Source organism: Lemur catta, chromosome 12, assembly GCF_020740605.2.
Source record: "Lemur catta isolate mLemCat1 chromosome 12, mLemCat1.pri, whole genome shotgun sequence".
Taxonomy (NCBI): Eukaryota; Metazoa; Chordata; class Mammalia; order Primates; family Lemuridae; genus Lemur; species Lemur catta.
This window is the reverse complement of record NC_059139.1, coordinates 36,451,032-36,465,720: the sequence shown is the minus strand read 5'-3', so window position 1 is coordinate 36,465,720 and position 14,689 is coordinate 36,451,032. Positions and strand designations below refer to the sequence as shown.

Genomic DNA, 14,689 nt, shown 5'->3' with positions numbered 1-14,689 from the left:
CTGCTTCTGGAAGGTCTTTATCATTTGGTGGTATTATGATGATCTCCTCTCTGTGGGACCAGAGCAACACAGGGAAGTTCAATTTCCAGAGTGGCTTTTGGTTGCTAGTGTTTTTTTGAGGGTGGGGTGTGATGAGGCTGTTATTCCTGAGAGAATGAATCAGTGGTGTCATTTGGTACATGAAAGTATCCCAAGGCTGATCAGAGCCCCCAGGAATTATCAGAATTACTGCCTTAATTCACTTTTGACTAGGGATCCTGAGAGCTAGAATGTTTTTTTCAGGACCCAGAAAAGCCTTAGTAGCCAGTAGCGCATATAACTTTTGTCTTCACAGCATGCAATATACAAGGCCTTCTGATAACTTGTAAATTTGTAATAAAAAGGTCTGTTAAAATGCTCCATCAAAATTATATGTTTATTTTTAGTTTACAATAAGCCCTTTTTAAAAATAGACTTCAGTATAATTTCTCTGACTTTCATGGATGGATTGAGAATCCATGAGTCGAACCAGCACACTCTTCAGCTCTTTGTATGGAGCTGGAGCTGCCAACCTGTCCAAAACCAAAAGTTGAATCTATTTTCTTGTAATAAAGAATTCTAATCACCAAATTGATAAGCCCATAGTTGGGAGGTTACGTGTCATTTTAAGGAGGCTACCAAGGCACTGCAAGGTTTAGGGTCGTGTCCTGGGTTAAGTGGCTGATACAGAGGGGGCATGAGGGGCTCACCAGGCTGGTTCCCAGTCCAGTTATCATAGTTTTTATTAATTATTTCACTTGTGTTAGTTTTAGGTGCCAAATGATTCGAACTAATTTTATTTACATTCCTTATTAGCATGCTGGAAGTTATGGAAGCAGAGAGATCATTTCTACTTGGTAGAGTTGGTTAAGCTTTAATAAATGATTTGGGAGTGAGGGGGAATGTGAACTGGATTTAGAGAAACTGAAATTCCAGGTAGAAAGCTGCCTAAGTCTTTTTTTAAGCATATAAATAAAGCCATAAAATATAAATTTTACCTAGAAAACAAATCATTTTTGCTTGTGGCAAAGATGCCTAAGTTTGGGGGAAAAAGGTTTATTCATACTAGTCATATGGTCATATGCATTTAATCTATTCCTGAAAGTGCTCTTTGTCAAGCAGATAAATTTGATTGGTAAAATTTTTGAATTTGTTTTTATTTTGCAGGGCTCTTTCCATTATTTCCCCATTATTTAAAAGTACCCTTTGGTAATAAGTAATTTAAAATTTTGGTAAAAATCTACTTAATAATACAATCAACAAGTATTTATTGTTACCCACTACTTGCCCTCAGTGTATGAGGTACTGCAGGAGCATTAAAGCAGGAAAAAGCAGCTCTTTGCCTTCCAGGGGCTTAGTATTTAAGAGGGTGCTGTGGTTACTTTTAATATGTCAACTTGACTGGGTTACGGGTTGCCCAGATTGCTGATACAACATTAGTGTGGGTGTGTCTGTGAGGGTATATTTGGAAGAAATTTGCCTTTGAATCAGTAGACTGAGTAAAGAAAATTACTCTCATTAGTGCTGGGAGGCATTATCCAATACATAGAGAGCCCCAAATAGAAGAATGGAACACAAAATGGGAGGAGTAGAAAATTCTCTTTCTCTGTTTAAGCTAGGATATCATCTTCTGCCTTCATGCATCAGGGCTGCTGGTTCTCGTGCCTTCAAACTGGGACTGAATTACATCATTGGCTTTCTTGGTTCTTCAGCTTACACGCTGTAGATCATGAGAAATTTCTTGGCCTTCATAATCACCTCAGACAATTCCTTTAATAAGTAGACACACACACACACACACACACACACACACACACACACACACACAGGTTCTGTTTCTCTGGAGAAGCATGACAAATACAGTTTTTGGTACTAAGAGTCATTCTAGAGGAACAGAATTTTAAGGATGAGTTTTCTGAATTGGTTCTGGGGCTTCTGGAATGAACTCTGTCATCTGATTAAAATTTGAAGACACTAACAATTCTATTTCCAGTAGTGAAAAGAGCACCTGTAGTCCATGGTGTGAACTGTTTATAGAAAGATATGCAAAATATCTGCACTGGATACGTCTAATTAACCATTTAAAGCAGCAAAGAACTAAGTGATTCCATATATGATGTTTTTAAACATTTTTAGGAAACTAAGAAATATAATAATCTTGGTTTATTTCTCCTCATTTGACTAGAGCAAGTGTTGAAAGAAAAAGATGAGCTCAGGGATTGGAATTCCCAGCTCAGGCATTGCATGAATCACTTGAGAGCTTCTAGGTGTGCACTGAAGGAGAGCCTTAGCTCCTGTTGCTGCAGGGCTGAAATTGCTGAAAGTCAAAGGCAGAACCCCAGCCTATGATTGGCTGAGTAAGAATGCAAACTGAACTCCTGGCTCTTCAGGATGTCTACTGTTAACTGAGGGCACTGACTGGGAAATAATCTGACTAAAATTCAGTGACCTTCTACCTTAGTGAAATTTCTAGGGTAAGGGGTCCAGTGGTGTGGAGCATGTTAAAATACCCCTTCTAAGGTGAAGGGTAAGTTTTTCCATCTGACCCCTCCTACAGCCAAGAAAAAGGCACAATTCCTAGTGGGTCTGTTTGGATTTTGGAGGCAACATATTCCTCCTTTGGGTGTGTTACTCTGGCCCATTTACAGAGTGACTCGAAAAGCTGCTGGTTTTGAGTGGGGCCCAGAACAAGGGAGTGGCAGAAAAGCTACTGGTTTTGAGTGGGGTTGTACAAGTCCAGCCTGCTATGCAAGCTGCTCTGCCTCTTGGGCCATATGATCCAGCAGATCTAAAGGTACTTGAAGTGTCCATGGCAGATAGGGATGCTATTCGGAGCTTTTGGCAGGGCTCTATAGGTGAATCACAGCACAGACTTTAGGATTTTAGAGCAGGGTCCTGGCATCATTCAAAGGAAACTACTCTCCTTTTGAGAGACAGCTCTTGGCCTACTACTGGGCCTTAGTAAATACTGAATGTTTTTGACCGTGGACCACCAACTTAGCATGTAACTTGAGCTGCCTGCCCAGCATAAACTGGGGGTTGTCTGTCCCACCAAGCCACGAGGTTAGGCATGCACACCATGCCTTCATCAGATGGAAGTAAGTTTACATGATTGGGCCCAAGCAGACACTGAAGTCAAAAGTCAGTTACATGAAGAAGTAGCCCAAATGCCTCTGGTCCCCACTCCTATTACACTGCCTTCTCTCTCCCATCCGTGTATGTGGTCTCATGGGGAGTTCCCCACAATCAGTTGACAGAGGGACTGGTTTACTGATGGCTCTGCACAATATGCAGGCACCACCTGAAAGTGGATAGCTGTAGCACTACGCCCTTCTCTGCAACATCCCTGAAGGACAGTGGTGAAGGGAAATCTTTCCAGTGGGAAAAACTTCAGGCAGTGCACCTTGTTATTCTCTTTTCTTGGAAGGAGGAATGGCAGATATGCAGTTATATACCAATTCATGATCTGTAACCAATGATTTGTCTGGGTGGTCAGGGACTTGGAAGGAACATGATTTGAAAATTGATGACAAAGAAATTTAGGGAAGAGATAATGTGGATAGATATCTCTGAATGAAGAAAAACAGTGAAGATATTTGTGTCCCATGTGAATGCTCACCAAAGGATGCCCTCAGCAGGGGAGGAATTTAATAATCAAGAGGGAAAGATGACCTGTTTTATGGATACGAATTGGCGGCTTTTCCCAGCCACCTCTGTCATCACCCAATTGGTTCATGAACGAAGTGGCCATGGTGGCAGGGATGGCAGTTATGCATGTGCTCAGAAACATGGACTTCCACTCACCAAGGCTGACTTGGCTATGGCCACTGCTGAGTCCCCAGTCTGCCAGCACCAGCGACCAACAGTGAGTCCCTAATGCAGCACCATTCACTGGGGTGATCAGCCAGTTACCTGATGGCAGGTTGATTCCATTATGGAAAGGGCAGAGTTTTGTTCTTACTAGAGTAGATACTTACTCTGGATACAGATTTGCCCTCCCTGCACCTGTGTTTCTGCCAAAACTACCATCCTTGGACCTACAGATTGCCTAATCTGTCATGATATCCACACAGCATTGCTTCAGACCAGGCACTCACTTCACTGGCAAAGAAGTGTGGCAGTAGGCACATGCTTATGGAGTTCACTGGTCTTATTGTGTCCCCCACCATCCTGAAGCAGCTGTCAGGATAAAATGGTGGAATAGCCTTTGGAAGACTCAGTTACAGCACGAGCTCAGTCATGGCACCAGCTAGGTGGCAGTACCTTTCAGGGCTGGGGCAAGCTTCTCCAGAAGGTCATGTATGCTCTGAATCAGTGTCCGATATATGGTGCTGTTTCACGGGTCCAGGAATCAAGGGTGGAAATGGCAGTGGCACCACTAGCAAAATATTGCTTCCTGTTCCTACACCTTTGTGCTCTGCTGGCCTAGAGGTCTTGGTTCCAGAGGGAGGAATCCTTCCACCAGGAGATACAACAGTGATTCCACTGAACTGAAATTAAGACCCAGCTGTTTGGGGCTCCTCATGCCTCTGAGTCAGCTGGCAAAGAGGGGAATTAGTGTTATCTGGAATGATTGATCCTGACTACCAAAGGGAAATTTCATCACTAATGAAGGTAATGAACAGAGGTAATGAAGGGTATGTCTGGAATACAGGAGATCCCTTGGGGTGTCTCTTAGCATTGTCATGCCCTGTGATTAAGGTCAATGTAAAACTACAACAACCCAATTCAGGCAGGACTACTAATGGCCCAGATCCTTCAGGAATGAAGGTTTGGGTCACTCCACCAGGTAAAGAACCACAGCCAGCTGACGTGCTTGCTGAAGGCAAAGGGAATACAGAATGAGCAGTAGAAGAAGGTAATTGTAAATACTAGTTACCACCACATGACCAGTTATGGAAATGAGGATTATAATTGTGATGAGTATTTCCTCTTTATTTTGTTATGAATGCATTTGTGTATTTATATACATATCTTAAGCAAATATCTTTGTTTTCTTTTCTCCCTTCTATAATATAAGAAGTATTGACTTTATATCAGTACTTAAGTATTATTAATTTTATATCATAGTATTTAAGTTTTGGGATATCAAGATAAAAGTAAACATCACTCAAAAATTTTACCTCCTCTGGGGAGGGGATTAGTGTGTTTTCAGTTGTGTGCAGGATAGTTGTGTCATGTTTGGTGGAATTATGACCTTGTTATTGGCTTTATTTGGAGATGAAATATGGTTTAAGGAGATGCATATGGGTGTTACTTTGACAAGGAACAGACTTTGTGATGGTTAATGTTATGAGTCAGCTTAACTAGACTAAGGGATGCCCAGATAGCTGGTAAAACATTATTTCTATGTGTGTCTGTGATGATGTTTCTGGAAGAGATTAGCATTTGAATTGATAGACTGATTAAAGAAAATTGCCCTTACCAAAGTGGGTGGGCACCTTCCCATCCGATCTACATTCAGTCTCTCGTTAAGCTGGGACATCCGTATTCTCTTGCCTCTATCATTGGCACTCCTGGTTTTTTGGCCTTTGGACTTGGACCAGGACTTACACCATTTCACCTCCTTCTGCAACTCCCCCAGTTCTCAGGCCTTCAGACTGGGACTGACTTATACCACCAGCTTTCCTGGTTCTCTAGCTTGAAGATGTGGCACTTCTTTGCCTCCATAATTGCCTGAGCCAGTTCCTGTAATAAATCTCTCTCTCTCTTTCTCTCTCTCTCTCTCTGACACACAGACACACACACATACCCCACATACTCACATACATCTCCTGTTGTTTCTCTTTCTCTGGAGAACCCTGACTCTAGACATCTTTCTTCCTGTAGTTCGAAAGCAAAAATTTAGGTATGCAATTTCCTATTTCTATAGTTCTGATAAAACTGTAGAATTTCCCAGTTGAGATATGTCTTGAGCCTCTCCTCTCCTCCCTAGCAGCTTTAAAATAGCCATTGAGTAGTATTGAGTATTTCTTTCTTAGAAAAGGATATATATTTCCAAATATATTTCCTGTGCATTAGTCAGGAAAAGATCAAATACATGTGCTTTTAGTCTTTGCAATGACTTACTAGAAACAGAGTAAAGCACCAGTCAATTTTTTTTAATGACTACCTTATAGATCTGGGTCTGCTATGGACAGGAACTAGGAAAGAGGCAGGATTTTTCCTTGCCTAAAATACACAGGTTGAGGGCAGTCATGAGAGAGTGATAGAATATTCACAGGGGGTATGTAAACAGCTAAACACAGTGTCTCTGTGTGAAGCCTTGAGCAAGGGCAGGAAGAGCAATATACATGTACAATATATAGTGACTGCCACAATACTTGGAAAAGGAAGTGGAAAAAATGAATAAAGCTTAGACTTTGAGAGCTATACCGGGGAAGAAAATAAGTAAGAGCAGCAAGAACAAATTAATATTGTTCATATGTTCCAAACCATTCTTATACACTCTCTGAGTACAAACAATCCTACATCACATGATCCTTACGTTATATAAATTGTAGGGTGGGTACTGCACAGTAATCAGGAATACAACACCTCATGCTCTGGGCATGTTGTAGATGGTGATAATAATGTCGTATATTGCTGAGCTTATGGCAACTTTAGAGGAGAGGTAAAACATGTGGTCCAATTCTTCTGCTTTAGAAAAGAGGAGACTGAGACCCACAGAGTACAATGACCTACCACATGTCAGTAGCACTAGAACTCACTCCCACGATTCCAGTGTGTTTTCTGCTCTTAAATTATCCAGTACATTCTCTCCTGCATGTTATCTTGTAATTATAAGGGCCGCAGAGGTGGTTAGGGGAAATTGCATGCTAAACCCAAGGTATCTTAGAATTGGAAGAATAAAGTAAACTTCTAATAAACAGCTTCGCTGATCTTCTGCCTCTTATCTTTCTTTCAGACTCCGAACTTGCCTTGATGTACAATGACTCCTCTGTCTTAGAGAACCATCATTTAGCTGTGGGCTTTAAGTTGCTTCAGGAAGAAAACTGTGACATTTTCCAGAATTTGACCAAAAAGCAAAGACAGTCGTTAAGGAAAATGGTCATTGACATTGTAAGTAGCTGATGAAAGCAAAAAAAAAAAAAAAAGAACTTTGATGCAAGTTTTTTTAAAAAAAAAAAATGTAAGAATGAGATGAGTATCAGATAAAAGGAACTGCATTTCAAAACCTGTTGTTGTCCTTTATGTGGTAGAAGCTGCCCCTGCCGCAGGCCATGATGTTCCCTAGTAGATTTTCCACTTCTGGCAGTTTGGGCTGAAATCATGACAGCTCACCCTCATCATTCAGATTTTATTTTCTGAGCCCCTCCAGTCTGGTGGCACGCAGAGAAAGATGTCTAGCAAAAGTAGAGGGTGTAGGCCACAGCTCAAATGGATTTTTTTTTACCTTTTGCCATCTAGACCACCCATGACCTTACTCTTTTCTCTGTACATATTATTCAGAGTGATTATGAGACACAGGAAAATCTCTGGTTATCAAAAACTTACTCAGTTAAACTTTGTACATCTGAAGGCAGGAATTATCTATCTTGGATAAGCAGAAAATTAACCAGAACTTTGTGTTTCTGAAGCAGTCCATCATAGTCCAGTAAACACTTTCTAGTCCAAGAAATGGAAAAGAACTTCAGAACCTCTGATGATGTCTTATCCATAGAGATATCGTCCCATTTTTCACCATGAAAGTGGTTGTCAGTGCCTAATGTTTCAGTATATTGCACACATTTATCTGGGCTTCCAGAAAACTTGACAGCAAAGAGGAAAAGATTCTGCTCCAAGGAGTAAAGGATTTCCATACACTGTTATTAGATAGCATAGTGGGTTTCTGTTCCTTCTCATATTCTGCGTAATATTTTCATGTGCAAATTCTGACACTTCCCTCTGGACTTTACTTAATAAAATACTCTTTGTCTTTTAAGGTACTTGCAACAGACATGTCAAAGCACATGAATCTACTGGCTGATTTGAAAACTATGGTTGAAACTAAGAAAGTGACAAGTTCTGGAGTTCTCCTTCTTGATAATTATTCTGATAGGATTCAGGTAAAGCATTGTTTGAGTTAGCTTTGAGTGTGCCTGTGCACGTGCCCATGTGTCTGTTCAGAAATAAATAAGATTTATTTCTCCTTTCTCCTACATTATATGTTTAGTAATTGTAGGCAGGATTTTCATACATATTCTTATTTTTGAAAATTAACCACATAAAATCCTGTTGGTCTCTTCATTTGTGTATATGTTTAGAAAAAAAAAACTAATACCCCACAAAGCGAACCACTTAAGCCGCTCTGAATTTAATCAACCATGTACATAAACAGTTTCTCTCACAATATTTAGATGTGGTAGAAGTGGCATAATTTAGAACTATTAATACAAGTGTGAACCACACACAGACACATCATGGTTGAGCTGTTTAGAATAAATCTTACACTACATGTATTTTTAAGTGTCACAGTCATCCAATGTGAATTTCTAGTTTTTAAAAAAAAAAGGAGCAGGTGCTGAATAGAGAGTGTATCCATTGTTTTAGGTCCTTCAGAATATGGTGCACTGTGCCGATCTGAGCAACCCCACGAAGCCTCTCCAGCTGTACCGCCAGTGGACGGACCGGATCATGGAGGAGTTCTTCCGCCAGGGGGACCGGGAAAGGGAGCGTGGCATGGAGATAAGTCCTATGTGTGACAAGCACAATGCATCCGTGGAAAAATCACAGGTAATGCATGAAGCATAGAGCTTTCAGAGAGAGCAGAAGTACAGCTTTAGCATTTGGTTACTTTGTATTCACATCTCACAGTATTTTATTGGGTTTTTAAAATTAGTTTGTTTTTGACAAGTTAAATTTCACCTTATTGTTTATGATCCAAGAAATTTTCATTCCTATGACTTAGATTCATAGTCATATATACGTTCTTATGACATTATAGTTATTTAGCATGACTATTTCATTTAGTATATTCATGTCCATAGAGTGCATGGCATTATTTCAGTTATCTGGATTCACCTATAAATTGGTGATCCTAAAATAAGGTTCAGGCCCCAAACCCTACCATGTAAAAACAATTGGAAAATTTTTTACATTGTAAACATGCTTTTGAACTAAGAGTTTTAGAAGCTAATTTTCAACAGCCAGTAATGATACGTTTATGTGATCTTTTGTCTAAAATAGTGATTATTTTGCCAAACTAAGGTGAATAGTCTTCTGTTCAGTGTTCTATTTGTGGGCCATGATCTAGTTAACCTTTCCCATTGTTTCTTAGTCCCACATTCTCTACTCATACTGGATTTTTTTCATAACCAGGTGGGCTTCATAGACTATATCGTTCATCCTCTCTGGGAGACATGGGCAGACCTCGTACATCCGGATGCCCAGGACATTTTGGACACTTTAGAAGACAATCGTGAATGGTACCAGAGCACAATCCCCCAGAGCCCCTCTCCTGCACCTGACGACCAAGAGGAGGGCCGGCAGGGTCAAACTGAGAAATTCCAGTTTGAACTAACTTTAGAGGAAGACGGCGAGTCTGACACGGAAAAGGACAGTGGGAGTCAAGTGGAAGAAGACACTAGCTGCAGTGACTCCAAGACTCTTTGTACTCAAGACTCGGAGTCCACTGAGATTCCCCTTGATGAACAGGTTGAAGAGGAGGCGGTGGGGGAAGAAGAGGAAAGCCAGACCGAAGCTTGTGTAATAGATGATCACTCTCCTGACACGTAACAGTGCAAAGACTTTCATGCCTTTTTTTTTTTTTTTAGTAGAAAAATTGTTTCCAAAGTGCATGTCACATGCCACAACCACGGTCACACCTCACTGTCATCTGCCAGGACGTTTGTTGAACAAAACTGACCTTGACTACCCAGTCTGGCGCTCAGGAATATCGTAACCAGTTTTTTCACCTCCATGTCATCAGAGCAAGGTGGAAACCTTCACGAACAGCATTTTAACAAGATTTCAGCTTGGTAGAGCTGTGGAAGCAGATAAAATCAATTCCAAAATGTTTTCGAGGGAGCGTGGCTCATCAGGCACCCCAAAAGTTGATTGGATTTGGGGTTTCTTTTCTTTTTATTTGTTTGCAATATTTTCAGAAGAAAGAAAGCATTTCACAAAGTGAACTTAATGGGTGAACCAACAGATACATCAAGAACAAGACACAACATGAGTCTATTACCAGAAGGAAGAGGAGGATGAGCCACAGAAATTGCATAATTTTCTAATTTCAAGTCTTCCTGATACATGACTGAATAGTGTGGTTCAGTGAGCTGCACTGACCTCTACATTTTGTATGATATGTAAAACAGATTTTTTGTAGAGCTTACTTTTATTATTAAATGTACTGAGGTATTATATTTAAAAAACTATGTTCAGAACTTCATCTGCCACTGGTTATTTTTTTCTAAGGAGTAACTTGCAAGTTTTCAGTACAAATCTGTGCTACACTGGATAAATCTAATTTACGAATTTTACTTGCACCTTATAGTTCATAGCAATTAACTGATTTGTAGTGATTCATTGTTTTATATACCAATGACTTCCATATTTTAAACAGAAAAACAACTTTATGTTGCAGAAAACCCTTTTTGTAAGTCTTTGTTTACTTTGCTTTTTGTTTCACTCTTTCCAGATAAGTGGGGTTGCTCTCCACTGATGTTTTTCTTCACAGTGTGCAAAGTGAATATTTGTTCTATAATACTTTGATGTGCGTTATGTCAAATGTGTCTTAAGCCTCATGGAAACTCAGTCATCAGTTGGTGTTGTCTGAAGCAAGTGGGAGATATATAAATATCCAGTAGCTAAAATAGGTCAGTCTTTTTTAGATATTTTCCTACTTAGTGTCTTCTGATAACTTTTTGCCGTGTCAGTAGACGTGCATTTCACAAGTGCATGTCTTTGTAATAATCCACACATTTCATGCTCATTTTTATTGTTTTTACAGCCAGTTATAGTAAGAGAAATGCTTTTCCCCTTGTGCTGCTTTATTATTTAGCGTGTGTTTGAACCTCTGTCCATGTTGGCTAGATGGGATCTTCTCAAATATATCACCACCATTCGGACTGATGAAAAGAAGCAGGTAGTCAAGTTAGGGTTAGCATTCATTTCTACCATGAAGTTGTGTATCATGGCTAGCTTTTACTGTTGGTTTATAGAAAAAAGTTCATGGCTAACTAGGGAGTTTTTAAGAATATTAACAGTATATATTAAGAAACACCAGTACAACTAATTCTCTTTGGTTTTGATGATTTCACTATGGGATTAATAACTGTATCAGGAATATCTCTGATAGTTGGTTTTAAGTGTCGCAACTACTCTTTCTTGATGGACAGCTAGATAACATATAGGAATTGCTTTATGACTTATCCTTGATTCATAAACATGTCTTGTAGAGGGGAACTACTTCTTTTAAACACACTGAGGGAAAGAAGATGATGCCATTGACACCAGAGGGTTGGTAAAAAGATTCTGCCTAAATAAAAAATTAGAGATCACTCTTGGCTGATTTTAGCACCAGGAACTGTGTGGCAATTTTAGAGATTAATTCCAAGTTTTTATCTACTCAGAGCAGTTGGCATCATGAGGCATTTAGTTTGGACTTTTCTTCTCATATCAGTTCTTAGTAAAATGTTTACCTCCTCTGTGAAGAGTTTGGAGCCCAAATAATCATTTTTCACATTGATATACAAGAATTGAGATAGAGGCTAAAGGGGGTATCTGACCAAGTAAAAACTAAAACAATTGAGAAAAACTGCCACCCTGAAAAACATTTATATTGGGAACTTCTCAAGGAGACTTCTGGGGACTAGTAACTAAATTATCAGCCAGGAAGATGATCCAAGCTAAAGACAGCCCCCATTTTAATGGATACTTAGAACCTTTAATAGAAAGATCATGTCTTTATAGCTCTGATCTTTTACATAGGGGCAGAATAGGAATCAACTAATTATCAGGTTTGCAATCTCCTTCCCCTATAAAGATCAGACAGTAATCTTCCAAATAAAGATCAATGCTTAACCAAATGGTTTCACAAGAACATTTGGGAACTTGTTTCTCTTTTCATTGTATTTGTCCCTGAGAGAGATCTACAAGGAAAGGCAAAAAGGGTCTAGAGTTTATTCCTCTTTCCAAAACATCTTCATTCCCCACTCTCCATTTGGCATTTCCCCCACAGAGTGCCTAGAATCTTAATAATGAAAAAAAAAATTAAAAAGCAGCAATATGTCACTAACAAATCCAGACCTGAAAGGGTTCATAACTGCACTAATAAAGAGAGGCTTTTTCTTTCCAGTTTGTTGGTTCTTAATGGTACCATGTTGTAAAGATACCCACAAACGGACAATCAAATTGTGGAAAAGGCTTAATATCTAAGAGACAGGGACTAATGCACTGTACAATCTGCTTACCCTTGCCCTTCTCTCTCTCTCTTTCTCCCTCCTTCTGTCTTGCCAAAGTGTGCTTCAGAAATGTACACTGCTTTAAAAAGAACATCCTTTTACAAGTGGCTTTACATTTCCTAAAATGCCATAAGAAATTGCAATATCTGGGTACTGTATGGGGAAAAAAATGTCCAAGTTTGCATAGAACCAGTGCATTTCAGCTTGCAAGTTACTTTAACACAATAATGCTATTTTAATTTTGTTTTCTTTTACATCAGTGAAAAAATTCACAAGAAAATAATGTAGTTAGAACAAATTGCAAACAAGGAAAGAAAAAAACTTGAATGAAATGGATTTTACAGAAAGCTTTATGATAATTTTTGAATGCATTATTTATTTTTTGTGCCATGCATTTTTTCTCACCAAATGACCTTACCTGTAATACAGTCTTGTTTGTCTGTTTACAACCATGTATTTATTGCAATGTACATACTGTAATGTTAATTGTAAATTATCAGTTCTTATTAAAACATCATCCCATGATGGGATGGTGTTGATATATTTGGAAACTCTTGGTGAGAGAATGAATGGTGTGTATACATACTCCTTGTACATTTTTCTTTTCTCCTGTAATATAGTCTTGTCACCTTAGAGCTTGTTTATGGAAAATTCAAGAAAACTATAAAATACATAAAGATATATAAATTTAAAAACATAGCTGCAGGTCTTTGGTCCCAGGGCTGTGCCTTAACTTTAACCAATATTTTCTTCTGTTTTGCTGCATTTGAAAGGAAGGTAATGGTGGGGCTAGGGCTGGGCATTTTATATCCAGGCTTTCAATTGATTGGATTTCTGGCAATGGCTGGATTTTATAAAACCACAGACAACTCTGGAAGATTCTGCGACCTTTTTGAGATATAAGCTCTTAAGTACGTCTTGCCATGGAGCAGCCCTGCATGTGTGATGCTTGTTTGCCATCAGTTTATCAGGAGCAACTTCAGCTACTCACATCTGATTTTTTAATTTGTTCAGCTCCCAAACTCTACTGGGGAAATATATTCATGTCCAGTGATTTAAAAATGTCCTTTTAAAAAAAAGTCTTTTGGGCTTCTAGAGCCTTCTGGACATGTGAAGTGAATATTACTGTACAAAAAATGTCATCTTTTTAACTCTAGAATTTTTCTTCCACTAAGATAAACCAAATTTTCATATTGGTTTATCTTAGTGAATAAAATACACACACACACACACACACACACACACACACACATAAACCCATCTATTTAAACTCCAAGTTATGTATGATGCCGATTCACATAACATAATGCATTCACCATCTTTTAGAATTTGTTTCTTCAAAACTTGTATCACTGTAGAATTTTTAAATTGAACCTTTCACAATGGCCAGCCCCTGAAAGCATGAGAAATTCCTAGTGGATAATGTGGAACCCTACTCCCACTGCTGCCCAGCCCTTGGAACGTATGACTTAGTGAAAGGAAAGATGATTTTTCTAGGAAAAATGAGCCTCCTATTATTTTATTTTATGTTTTTGACACAAACTGTAGATTTTAGCAGCCCTGGTCCAAAGGAATTTGATTACTTTTGTTTTAAACCATACAAAGGGGACACTATAATTATAAAATAACATCCTTACTGATTTTAGTTGTTTTTAATTTTCTTTCTTTGGATATGTTTTCAAGAGTGGTAAATTGTGTGTGAGCATTACAAATGATGATTCTTTTAGTGGTTTCTTAGCCTCTCTTACAGCCCATGGGGATAGTACTGTACATCAATACCTTCATATGAAATTTTTATATGCAATGAAAATAAAAGCATGGGTTGATTCTGCCTATTTATGACTCAGTCTTTTACAAATGAACAATTATTCATTTTAAATGAAGTTCAATCAGCACGCATTTCCAAGGGTAATGAACATTGTTGAAAGGATAGTCACATCATAAGTTAGTATTGATATTCATAACCAAATGAAGCCAGATTATGTTGATTAATCTTGCTATATAAAGCATTTCCCAGATTACTTAGATTAAGCATGGTGTTTTGTAAATAGGCTTGGAAAGGGGCCTTCCAGGCTTAATTGAATATTTTGGCATATTGAAAGTTACTGTTTAGACATTCAACAATTATTTGTTGGGCACCTACTCTGCAAACTACAAAGTTTTAAGGATTCAACATTAAGTCAGTGAGACACACAGTCTTTGCTTCCATGGAGCTTATAGTCTGGCGGGGACAAAAGCATTAACTATATTAACTATGCAATATACGTGTCATTATAATTGTGCTC

General features: G+C 38.8%; 1 protein-coding gene across 12 annotated transcripts in view; it reads left to right on the top strand.

The window, feature by feature from the left end:
- Positions 1 to 14,239, top strand: part of PDE4D (phosphodiesterase 4D) — a 1,287,470-nt gene extending 1,273,231 nt beyond the window's left edge. For all 12 annotated transcript variants that reach the window (XM_045565991.1, XM_045565990.1, XM_045565992.1 and 9 more), the window contains 4 exons: positions 6,926 to 7,080; positions 7,944 to 8,066; positions 8,551 to 8,733; positions 9,319 to 14,239. In XM_045565991.1, the coding sequence (XP_045421947.1) occupies positions 6,926 to 7,080; positions 7,944 to 8,066; positions 8,551 to 8,733; positions 9,319 to 9,735 (878 nt within the window). In that variant the 3' untranslated portion in view covers positions 9,736 to 14,239. The remainder of the gene's footprint in view (positions 1 to 6,925; positions 7,081 to 7,943; positions 8,067 to 8,550; positions 8,734 to 9,318) is intronic.
- The last annotated feature ends 450 nt before the right edge of the window (positions 14,240 to 14,689 follow it).